The sequence below is a fragment of the Diabrotica virgifera genome, chromosome 4 (genome assembly GCF_917563875.1).
Source record: "Diabrotica virgifera virgifera chromosome 4, PGI_DIABVI_V3a".
In the NCBI taxonomy this organism is placed as follows: domain Eukaryota; kingdom Metazoa; phylum Arthropoda; class Insecta; order Coleoptera; family Chrysomelidae; genus Diabrotica; species Diabrotica virgifera.
This window is the reverse complement of record NC_065446.1, coordinates 75,679,757-75,692,573: the sequence shown is the minus strand read 5'-3', so window position 1 is coordinate 75,692,573 and position 12,817 is coordinate 75,679,757. Positions and strand designations below refer to the sequence as shown.

General features: G+C 32.5%; 1 protein-coding gene across 1 annotated transcript in view; it reads right to left on the bottom strand.

Annotated features, from left to right (window-relative positions):
- Positions 1-12,230, bottom strand: part of LOC114332853 (27 kDa glycoprotein) — a 136,230-nt gene extending 124,000 nt beyond the window's left edge. The window contains exon 1 of the mRNA XM_028282632.2: positions 12,019-12,230. Coding sequence (XP_028138433.2) covers positions 12,019-12,058 — 40 coding nt within the window. The 5' untranslated portion in view covers positions 12,059-12,230. The remainder of the gene's footprint in view (positions 1-12,018) is intronic.
- Positions 12,231-12,817: the final 587 nt, after the last annotated feature.

Sequence of the window (12,817 nt, the reverse complement as noted above, 5' to 3'; positions counted from 1 at the left end):
TCCACTCGACAATACGTTTTGTCCATCGGTTGTCTGACAATCTGGCGACGTGTCCTGCCCAATTCCACTTAAGCGACGCGATTCTTTCGACGGCGTCCGCTGTTTTTGTTCTACGACGTATTTCTTCCTTTGGGATTCGGTCCCTCAGGGAGACACCCAACATCTGGCGCTCCATAGCCCTTTGAGTTATGCGAATCTTTTTCACTACCTTTTTTGTGAGTGTTAATATTTCCGCTCCATAAGTGAGTACAGGCAATACACACTGGTCAAAGATTTTCCTTTTCAGGCATATGGGTAAGTCCGATTTAAATGCATAGCTCAGTTTACCAAACGCTGCCCAGGCTAATCCTATGCGACGTGGGAGCTCGCACGTCTGGTTATCTCTTCCCAAACGAATTTCATGTCCCAAGTACTTATAAGATGCAGTCTGCTCAATATCTCCATCATCAGTGAATTTAAAATAGAATAAGTAATCCCACTATTAAAATTGAAAAGATGGTTGAAATTTTGAAAGTTAAAAAACTGTGGTTATGATTACTTAGTCATATATACTTGCTAACCAGCCCCAAAACCCAACAATGGTTGTGAATATAATTCAATCTACATTATAGTATTGTAAAACTGAAAAGGCTAAACGACGATGTTAAAAGATAACCTCTGGGAACATGGTGAAACTCTAAACGAGAACCTTAACCAACCATCTTGGGCCAACGAGGTCTGCCAAGTGTCAAAAGTTTGTAAGGAACTACTTGTAGTGACAGTGAGAGTAAAGGAAAAGGGTAGTCGTTTTTTCAAAAGTTTTAACAAAAGGTCATTATCCAAAACAATGGGTGGAATGCATAAAACGTAGTACCTGCTAATGCTTCAAGTAGGTACTACATTTTTGAAGAATTTGCCACACTTACAAAGCATTTGCTTTCCTCCGTAGCATCTGCTACTATTTACCAGGTACATACGTTTCAGATCGTTAGCCCATCTGGTTGGTGGTCGTCCTCTGCTCCGTAGTGCTTCCTCTCGTGGCCTCCACTCGACAATACGTTTTGTCCATCGGTTGTCTGACAATCTGGCGACGTGTCCTGCCCAATTCCACTTAAGCGACGCGATTCTTTCGACGGCGTCCGCTGTTTTTGTTCTACGACGTATTTCTTCCTTTGGGATTCGGTCCCTCAGGGAGACACCCAACATCTGGCGCTCCATAGCCCTTTGAGTTATGCGAATCTTTTTCACTACCTTTTTTGTGAGTGTTAATGTTTCCGCTCCATAAGTGAGTACAGGCAATACACACTGGTCAAAGATTTTCCTTTTCAGGCATATGGGTAAGTCCGATTTAAATGCATAGCTCAGTTTACCAAACGCTGCCCAGGCTAATCCTATGCGACGTGGGAGCTCGCACGTCTGGTTATCTCTTCCCAAACGAATTTCATGTCCCAAGTACTTATAAGATGCAGTCTGCTCAATATCTCCATCATCAGTGAATTTAAAATAGAATAAGTAATCCCACTATTAAAATTGAAAAGATGGTTGAAATTTTGAAAGTTAAAAAACTGTGGTTATGATTACTTAGTCATATATACTTGCTAACCAGCCCCAAAACCCAACAATGGTTGTGAATATAATTCAATCTACATTATAGTATTGTAAAACTGAAAAGGCTAAACGACGATGTTAAAAGATAACCTCTGGGAACATGGTGAAACTCTAAACGAGAACCTTAACCAACCATCTTGGGCCAACGAGGTCTGCCAAGTGTCAAAAGTTTGTAAGGAACTACTTGTAGTGACAGTGAGAGTAAAGGAAAAGGGTAGTCGTTTTTTCAAAAGTTTTAACAAAAGGTCATTATCCAAAACAATGGGTGGAATGCATAAAACGTAGTACCTGCTAATGCTTCAAGTAGGTACTACATTTTTGAAGAATTTGCCACACTTACAAAGCATTTGCTTTCCTCCGTAGCATCTACTACTATTTACCAGGTACATACGTTTCAGATCGTTAGCCCATCTGGTTGGTGGTCGTCCTCTGCACGTCTACACTTCTCTAGACTGCAAGTCTACACTTTTGAAGTATTTGCTAGTTTAGTAGAATTTGCTTCAGTTTAGGTGAAGTTGGTGGATGAACGACTCCGGGGTAGGTGTTTTTTGTTAAAAAATGGCAGCATTTATGAATGTTCGTCGTAAAAAAATCTACAAACCAGGAAGAAGATACAATGACGATATTTATCGTAATATTAAGTAATTATCATGAATCGTGCAGTTTCATTGTTTGTAATGTTTCGAACATTACGCAATCCCTTTTCAGGTGACAGTCATAACTTTGATTTTTTAAATGGGAAAGTACATCATGTGACACCCCATTTAAAATCTTCTGAAATACTGATTATAAAAATGTATAATACTTGGGAAAAATTTCCGTCAAATGCCTAGGTGTTTTAAGATTATTTCATTAAAGGCAGCAGTTAATTTATTCAATGTAGCTTCTTTTTCATTTTTAGTTTTTGGGATCATTCTTTTATCAAATGAAATTTGATAGTTTTCAAGAAGATTAACAAACAAGATTAACAAATAAGATTTTAATATCTGAATTCTCAAGAATGGTTATAGTAGGCACGTAATTTCGTTGGAAAATTTACGCGAACAAGAGCGCGTAAGGCACTAGCAAATTGGCAACAATGCTATAGAGACCAGTGTAATATTCTACTAAACAGTAGCGTATATATCTTATTTTAAATTAAATAAAAGTTATTATTTTGCAAACATTTGGTTTTAAGTGTAAATGGGACCATCGCATTTCCTTAAATTTTGTTGCCAAACAACAAAACTCGTAAGACATATTATGAAAAACTGTTGTTAACTGGATTCTAAAAACAGTATCCATGGATTTTGAACAAGCCGCCATTGCTACCTTTAAAAATGTGTTGTGTCGATTGGAATCACTGGTAGTAACTTCCACTTTCATCATGAATAATAAATTAAATAAATCAATAAAAAAGAATATACCTAAAATTAAAGGACTTGTCAAAATATTCAAAGAAGATGCAGAATTGGCTGACGTTTTGTTCAAATGGAATGAATGATTCATATAATTATTATATCTCGATGGTGAAACAAAGAAAACGGAATATATAGATTAGATGCAAGGATTGAAAAGACCATTCTTATTTTTGAAAATACGGAAAAACGTGAAGAGATGTTTAAAAACATTTGTATTTATTACCACATTAGATTACAAGATGGGTACTAGATATAGGAAAAAAGTAAAGAATACTTATAAAAAAAATTAAAAAAAAAGTAAAAAGGAAAATGGAAATAAAAACTCCTAAACACGGCAATTATATATACACACACCGGCAAAATTAGCCGAACACCTTAAAAATGGGACATGTTTGATGTCGCGAATTTACTAAACCTGTTTTAGTGATTCTTTTAGTATGTTATAGCCTTATTAGTTAAGAATATCGGTGTAATAATATTGTTGCTAGACAGTTAAATGTCATTTTATACCGGATGTTACAATCATACTGTGTTTTTTTCTTAAAGTTCGAAACACCCTGTGGAATATTCTAGATATAAAATATTATAATTAAAGATCGATTGTAGACTTAGGCTTTCTTAACATTTTCTTTTTTGATTCATTTGCTTATGTTGGAAAATAAAAAAGTTATGTGCTTTAACAACTAGCCATGCTTTTTATAAATAAATTCTCATAGTAGGGGAGGAAAGTATGCTAAATTTGCAGTTACTCGAGCGTTATGGGGCCCTATTGGATTGTGAAGAGTGGGTGCTAAAACCAAAAAAAGGTAAGTTAAGTTTTCCATAAAGTGTGGGACTCTCCACTTTTTAATTCAACTTTCCATTTCCACTAATCGTTTTTTCCGATTATAGCGCCATCTATCCATAATTGGAAAAAATGTTGCGAATAAAAGTTGGTTATTTTTACGGCAAGGATCCAAATCTGCAATAAAAATTGGGAGCTTCTATTTAAGATTTTAAAGTAACCCCCCACCCCACCTCCTTGGGGGGTCGTGTTTGGTGCAATTCGGTAAATTTTTGAAAAATATTGAATAGGTGTGTTTTGCAGTTCTACGATATCATGTTCATTTCGCGAAATATCGCAGGGATCGTATTTAAAATTTTTAATTTACCCCCCACCCCTCTCCGTGGGGTGTCACGAGCCCCCACGGAGGTGAGGTGGGGGATTTAATTTAAAATCTTAAATAGGAGCCCCCAATTTTTATTGCAGATTTGGATTCTTCAGGTAAAAATAAGCAACTTTTATTCGACACATTTTTTCGAATTATGGATAGATAGCGCTATAATCGGAGAAAAATGATTGTTTCAAATGGAAAATTAAATTAAAAAATGAAAAGTCCCCCACTTTATGGAAAATTTAACTTAACCTTTTTCTGATTTTAGCACATACTCTTCACAATCCAATAGGTCCCCTTAACGCTCGAGTAACTGCAAATTTAGTATACTTTCTTCCCCTACTATGAGGATTTATTGATGAAAAACATGGATAGATGTTAACGCACATAACTTTTTTATTATCTCACACAAGTAAATGAATCAAAAAGGAAAATGTTAAGAAAGCCTAAGTCTACAATCGAGTATTAATTGTAATATTTTATATATGCTAGAATATTCCACAGGGTGTTCCAAACTTTAAGAAAGAAACACAGTATGATTGGTACACCCGGTATAAAATGATATTTACCTGTCTAGCAACAATATTATTACAACGATATTCTTAAATAATAAGACTATAACATACTAAAAGAATCACTCAAATCGGACCTGTGGTTTAGGAAATGCAAGACATCAAACATGTCGCATTTTTAAGGTGTTCGGCTAATTTTGCCGGTGTGTGTATATAGGGTGAGGCAGATAACTGGCCTATTAGAAATATCTAGAGAACTAAAGGCAACAGAATCATGAAAATTGGAATAAAGGGGTTTTGAAGCGTGATCTATTTAATAAAAATATCTTCATAAATTTGCCACTTCCGGTTATACCGGAAGTTGCTTAAAATATCGTTTTTTTAAATGGGACACTCTGTATATTTTTACATTTTTAGATTCTACTCGATGTCTCCTTTTTTAAAATATGCGGTTTTGTAATGTTATACAGCGTAGTTTAAAAGCTAATTACGATTTTTTATTAATTTCGTAGCAATTTTCACACCCTGTAGAATTGTAGTAGTTGAATATCAAAAACTCTATTTATGTTAAAATGATTTTTAATATAGTCTACTATTATTAAAAATTATTAGTATAGGTAAATGTTAAAATTTAGTATACAAGGTTGGTCGAAACCCGGAATGAAGATTTTCTGAATTTTCTTAAATGGAACACCCTGTATTTTAGTATTGCAATGAAAAGACATTTTATGGTACTTTTTTATTTCTTAAGCATTCCCTATACCTAAATGCTTTAATTTGTGCTTAATTGTTAATCGCGCCAAGAATGTTAACTATGTAGGTATTTTGATAGCTCAACCATTATTGGCAATTTTAAAGATCAGTCTAGATTAATATGTATTTATTTCCGAAAAATTATTTGTGACTGAATATTTTCACGGCCAACCTAATAAAATTTCACGTATTTTTTGTTGAAATGCATGTTTGGTTTGAATCACCAATAACTCACAAATTAAAGCAGTTAGGTATAGGGAATGCTTAAGAAATAAAAAAGTAGCATAAAATATCATTTCATAACAATAATGAAATATAGGGTGTTCCATTTAAGAAACCTCAGAAAATACTCTTTCCGAGTTTCGACCAACCCTGTATAGTACAATTCAACATTATCTATACTAACAATTTTTAACAATAGTAGACAATATTAAAAATCATTTGAACATAAATAGAGTTTTTGATGTCAAACTACTACAATTCTACAGGGTGTGAATATTGCTAGGAAATTAAGAAAAGAAACGTAATTATCTCTTAAACTACCCTGTATAACATTACCAAACCTCATATTTTAAAAAAGAAGACATCCAGGAGAATCCAAAAATGTAAAAATATACAGGATGTTCCATTTAAAAAAACGAAGTTATAAGCCACTTCCGGTATAACCGGAAGAATCGGTTAAAATATTTTCATTAAAGAGACCACTCTTCAAAACCCCTTCATTCCAATTTTCATGATTCTGTTTCTTTTAGTTCTCGAGATATTTCTAATAGGACTTTTATCTGCCTCACCCTGTATATTATATAAAGCAATTTTCTTTGTACCAAAAAAAACTAGTTTTATACATAGATTGTATACTTTACTTTTTTTATTTTTATTTACTGACTAGCAAGTGCGCCGATACCGTTGCGAACACTGTCTGGTAATAGTAATCAAGAAACTATTTCTGAAACTATTTTCAAGGAAAGGTGACAAACAGATGTAGGACGGAAAATACCCACCAATAATATAATAATTACCTAGGTTTTTTAAATTAATTAATCGTCGGTCAGTTTTGTAGTTGAATGAATATTCAAATAAAGGAACCTAATAAACATGTTTTAAATAATAATTTTACATACCTATTGGTATCGGAATGTATGTATTTTCCTTTTCATGAGCATTTTTCAGTGCGTAACAAATGATAGGAAAAAGGGTAAGTCCGTGATAATACACATTTATGACATTTATTCTAACATGACATTTTAGTTAAATCTGACAGTTGTCACATTTTATTTTCAATTTGGAATAAAAACAAATCAAATGTGTTTCTTGCATTTATAAAATGGTATTTTCTTTGATTTGTATAGTCTTATAAATTATACAGATTATATTTGTAATATTATTATCTAATTAAAAAAAAAAAATTTTTTATTATGGCGCCATCTATCGACAACTAGAATAAATGTTGTAAATGTCTGTAATCACGGACGTGCCTTTTTTCTGTCACATACAATTTAATGAGTTAGAAAGAAATCGAAAAACTGTGACGCACTGAAAGATGATCATGAGAAAAAGAATATTATTTATGTAACTACATTGTAATATTTTTTTCTAAGTTCTTGGAAGCATCTAATCATTTGGAAATATTGGTTCTAACAACGAGTTTTTCTGTTTTTCTGCACAAAATTTAAAAGGCAAATAGCGTAAAATCCGTATGCGATATAATTTTGATATCTTCGTGTATAGTGACTATATAGTTGGAATTTCCACATGCATCATCTTGTTTATTGAAAAAATGCCCTTGTGTTTTAACATTACAATTATATACAAAATAGTTCGCGATTCGCGATAAATATAATGATGCCGGTTTATATCTAGTTGTATGATAGCTAAAATAGTTTACTTGAACAGCAAAATTTAAATATTAGCAATTATTATTTTACTACGTCGTTTCGTAAACAAAGTTCTGCAACTACCATATTGCAAATTTTCAAGTAGATGTTTTAAACAGGGAAAAACAGTAGTAAACCATAACAAGGATTAAAAATATGTACTTTTATAAACGCCAAGCTGCATTTTTAGTATTTGAAGAGAATATATTAGGTATTCATATTTTGCTAGCACTGTGTTAATCCTTTGTATTCTTTAGGTTTGGTGCCTGCGCCGGATTGTTGAAAACATAACTTCTGTAAGAATTTTCTATGTCCACAACACAGAAAACCAACAGAAACTTATAAGAAATGTAGAAATAGACGATTTTTAAAATGTTGCTTTCATTAAATTGCACCAAGATATGAGCAACGAATATAGACGCATTATATTAGTTGACATGACTAAAACTAAACAATATCCATTTAATCATAGTTATCTATATAGAATCAATTACAATCTAGAATAAACACAAGTGTATTTTAAAATTAGTATAGAATATCTACTAGGTTGTCATAAAATTGAAAAAATAATTAAATTATACATAAACTAGTTGGAAGAAACATAATATAGTCATTGAAATGAAACAGGTATAAATGTAAAAAAACTAATAGATTAAGGTAAAAATAAAATAAAAAACTGTGGCTAACGGACCTACATCCAAGCCTTCGTTACACACACACACACACATAGTTTACTTTCCAGAAAGTTTTTGAGTATAATAAATAATAAGAAACCTGTTGGGGTGAGCGGTGAGCGTTCACCTCACCCGGTATCAGCCGTTTTGCGAATCACCAGGAAGCGGGAAGTTTAATCTAAATAAAAGCCATCATCAGTTGTGAATAACTGGATAAAAATCAGTCAAATTAGTATTGTGAATAATCGGATAAAAATGAAGCAATCATGTTCCCAAAAAGATGGTGATTGTGATTAACTACTTTTTATTATACCAAATGTTTTTGTTTGGTGTTTTTATTTCTTGACCTTGGTAGAATTTACTTGCTATATAATACTGAAATTTAAGGAATATAAACAAAATCATTAATCTTTAAAAAAGGTTATCAGTTGATCAAAACGTTTTCATTGATAAAGACTGTTTATAATAAAACATTTAATAATATGTAAATAAATTGTCGCTATGAGTGATAATTCAGATTCAGTGATAATAATATTATTATTATTTTAACTTGATATATCTGTCAATATTTAATAAATAATTAGCAAATGTAATGTTTAACCATAAGTTAGACAATATGTAGTTAAAAAGTAAAGAGACTAATAGAAAAAAAAAGTAGACTTAAAAGACATGAGCATTATTGCACCCTTTTTCTTGCTTTCTGCTTTTTCTTTAAAGATTTCCGATCAGCATGGCGATTCCCCGCAGTTTATAGATTACCATGTTGACCGGGCAGTATCGTCGCCCCCGCTAGCGAAATTATTCCGATTCGATTTTTTTGCACAAGCTTACTCAAAAAGAGGTTCTTATAACATATCCACAGGGTGCCGGGCGGTGCCGTGGTCGAAAAATTGTTTAAACAATTTTTTTTAAACAAATTCACAAAAATAATTTTTTCATTTCGGAAATTTTTTTTTAGATAAATTGGCTTATTCTGAGCGAAAAAGGTATCTTGTCATTTTTTTCTAAAATTGATTGTTGTCGAGTTATATGCGATTAAAAATTTGAAAAATGCAAAAATAGCCATTGCTTAATAACTCGATTAAACATTATTATTGTGAAATTCAAAAGTCACCAAATCAAGCTTCAAATCCCTTCTTCAAGGTCCTGAAGAGATTTTTGTTATTATTTTATTAGAAAGCTGTTATTTTTAATTATTAACAATTAGCGCTATAGTCCAGGATTTATCGTCGCCCCCGTTAGTGAAATTATTCCGATTCCATTTTTGTGCAGAAACTTACTCAAAACGAGGTCCTTATAACATATCCACAGGGTGCCGGGCGGTGACGTGGTCGAAAAATTGTTTAAACAAAATCACAAAAATAATTTTTTCACTTCGAACAAATTTTTTTTAGATAATTTGGGACATTCTGAGCAAAAAATGTCTCTTGTGATTTTTTTCTAAAATTGATTGTTGTCGAATTATACGCGATTTATAATTTGAAAAATGCGAAAATGGCCATATAACTCGACAACAATTAATTTTAGAGAAAAATCACAAGAGACCTTTTTTGCTCAGAATAACCCAAATTATCTAAAAAAAATCGTTCGCAATAAAAAAAATATTTTTGTGAATTTGTTTAAAAAAATTGTTTAAACAATTTTTTGACCACGGCACCGCCCGGCACCCTGTGGATATGTTATAAGGACCTCGTTTTGAGTAAGTGTCTGCAAAAAAAATGGAATCGGAATAATTTCACTAACGGGGGCGACGGATACTTCCTGGACTATAGCGCTAATTGTTAATAATTAAAAATAACAGCTTTGTAATAAAATAATGACAAAGATCTCATCAGTACTTTGAAGAAGGGGTTTGAAACTTGATTTGGTCACTTTTTGAATTTCATAATAATCGAGTTATTAAGCCTTGAAAATAGCTATTTTCGCATTTTTCAAATTTTTAATCGCATATAACTCGACAACAATAAATTTTAGAAAAAAATTGCAAGAGACCTTTTTTGCTCAGAATAAGCTAATTTATCTAAAAAAAATTTTCTGAAATGAAAAAATTATTTTTGTGAATTTGCTTAAAAAAAATTGTTTAAACAATTTTTCGACCACGGCACCGCCCGGCACCCTGTGGATATGTTATAAGAACCTCTTTTTGAGTAAGTTTGTGCAAAAAAATTTAATCGGAATAATTTCGCTAGCGGGGGCGACGATACTGCCCGGTCTAATGTGCAACAATTTGTCTCAATACCTACATCCCGTACGTAACCGTTAAACGGCCCATAATTTTACTTTACATCATAATAATTAGTTCAACATCATCATCAATGGCGTTATAACTCTGCGTGAGTTTTTGCCGCATTTTTATTATTGCCTTCCATGTTTGTTGGTCCCACAACCACTATTTCTCATTGTCTCACTCCCATTTTCTATCATAAGATGATGTATCTTTTATTTTTCTTTAGCTGGTGCCAGTGTCTCCCACTTTTGCTTTGATGTCGTCTAGCCAGTATTTTTCTGGTCTTCTTCTACTACTCTGAATGAACTCGCGTGGTCTCCAAAGTACAATGTTTCTCGTTCACCTTTCGTTGTTTTGCCATGCCAAGTGTCCTACCCAGTTCCAGTTCATATGGGCAGTTCTTCCAATTACATCTTGCACATTCGCCCTGCTTTTCACGTCCTCATTTCATATATTATGTTCTCTCACAGACATAGCTCGTTTCAAGGCCCTGCGTGGTGTTTTTAATCTGTTGGCTGATAACTCTGTAAGTGTCGTAGTTTCCGCTCCATAGATCATAACTGGCAGAATACAACTAGTTGTTGAATATCATTTTCTTTATACTGATATCTGTTTGTTTTTCAACACAACACCCAGTCTTCATACTGCTGCCGAAGTTATTCGGATTCTTCTTCTAGTTATCTCTGACAATAGCCAGAACAAATTGAAAGTAAGTTGCTTAGGATACAGATTGATGGAATCAGTTAGAGGAGGCCATGCCCATACATGGACTATAGAAAGCTAAGAAGAAAGATGATACCTATATGAACATGTATACCGTCAAAATAGTACACTTGTATAAAAAATCTAACTGTGGTAAAATGGTGTATACCGTCACTGTGGTGTATACCGTCAAAATAGTACACTTGTATAAAAAATCTGACTGTGGTAAAAAGAAAAACTTTTATCTATCATTCAATACCAATATTGTTAATAGCTATGTGTAAAATAAGAAACTAAGTCTCAATACCTACTTCACCAGCAGTCATCAAATTCAAAAGCCCGTTTATGTTTCAAATTTTCACACAAAACAATCAAAATTCAACAAAACATGCAACAAAATTCGGCAGTTAAAAGTAAAGAGCTAAACAACATTTTTATAAAGGTGAATGAAAATGTTGCAAAACAACGTCAAAAAATAAGTTTTTTTAAATTTCATATTAAGGTGATTACTAAAGGGAAACAAGCAAATAAATAATGCAAGTATCTGTCAAAAAAAGATTTTCACTTTAAAAAATCTCCATTTTGAAGCTTTTTCAATATTCTGGAAAATCTATTTTTTTAATTTAGTGTTAAAATCGAAAAAAAATCGCGTTTTTTGCACTAAATTGTTAATAGTAATAATTAAAAGGCAGCTCCGAACACTCGACAGGATACAAGGCAGGTTTTCTTTCTATCGGTCTACAATACATAACTAAAAAAGTTGTCAGATACCTGCATTATTGAAAGTCCCAAGAAAAATTTTATTCCCTGGACAGGATTAAACAGAAAATGATCACGATAAGATATTTCTAAATTATATAAAGTTATGCAACAGGTATAATAGGGCATTAAAAGACTAAAACATATGGATACTATTTCCATCAATTAGCTTAAAGCAAAAAATGCAAAATATAATATACCGTTATCAATACCAATATTTTATTTTATGTTTGAACGTTTTTAAGGATTTATAAAAAGCTTAAAATAATAGTTATAGTCGTGTAAGTGTTGCTATGTAAGCTGTTTAATATTTTCAGTCTAACAACTCCCAACCGAACGCTCAAAATTTTCTTTAGCAATTTTCCTGTGTACTTACCCATCAATACAAAAACGAGAGCTTTTCCAAGAAGATTCATGGCGCCAAATAACCTGACCCAATTCACGAGTACAAAATCTAATCCCTCGCCGAAACGAATGAAAGCTCATTCACTACTACTACTACTACTACTATTAGATGGAATGGAACCGAGTTCGCGACTTAGCATTTTGTTTTTCACGCACCACAGTGTTGTTTGATATAATCGGACATAGTCGACCGGTGACGTCACTTATAACCGAAAAATGTGCTCATTTTAATTTTGCCTAATTAAATGTTTGACACTGGCTATCAGTTAAAAAATATTAAAAGAATGCGTGATGGAAGGCCTTAAAAGTTTATTATAATTACACCGTTGTTGTTACCAATAAATTCAGTACTATTAAGAACTGAAATTAGAACATCATTTATTTTTTTATTCTTAGTGGACAGTGGATAACAGAATATTACTTACATATTAAATTATGCCAATTTTACGTGTCTTTTATTATACAGTGCGTTCATAAAGTGTGGAAACGGTCTATTTTAATTATCTCATGACCAGAGTCAGGCAAATATGCAAGAGTGCAAATATGCATTTGCATATTTTTGTATTTTCTTTTGAATTGTGCATATACCTACTGGTATATTTAAAAATAAAGCGCATATAATAGGTTTTCAAAACGAATTTATTTGTTTATAATTTGAACTTGAGCAGTTACTTTTGGAGTGTACAAAGGGATAAACAGTTTTATCCAATGTAGTTAAAATATCGAAAGAAGCGAATGTGTCTGCGTGGATCAAGACATGTCCAGATTTA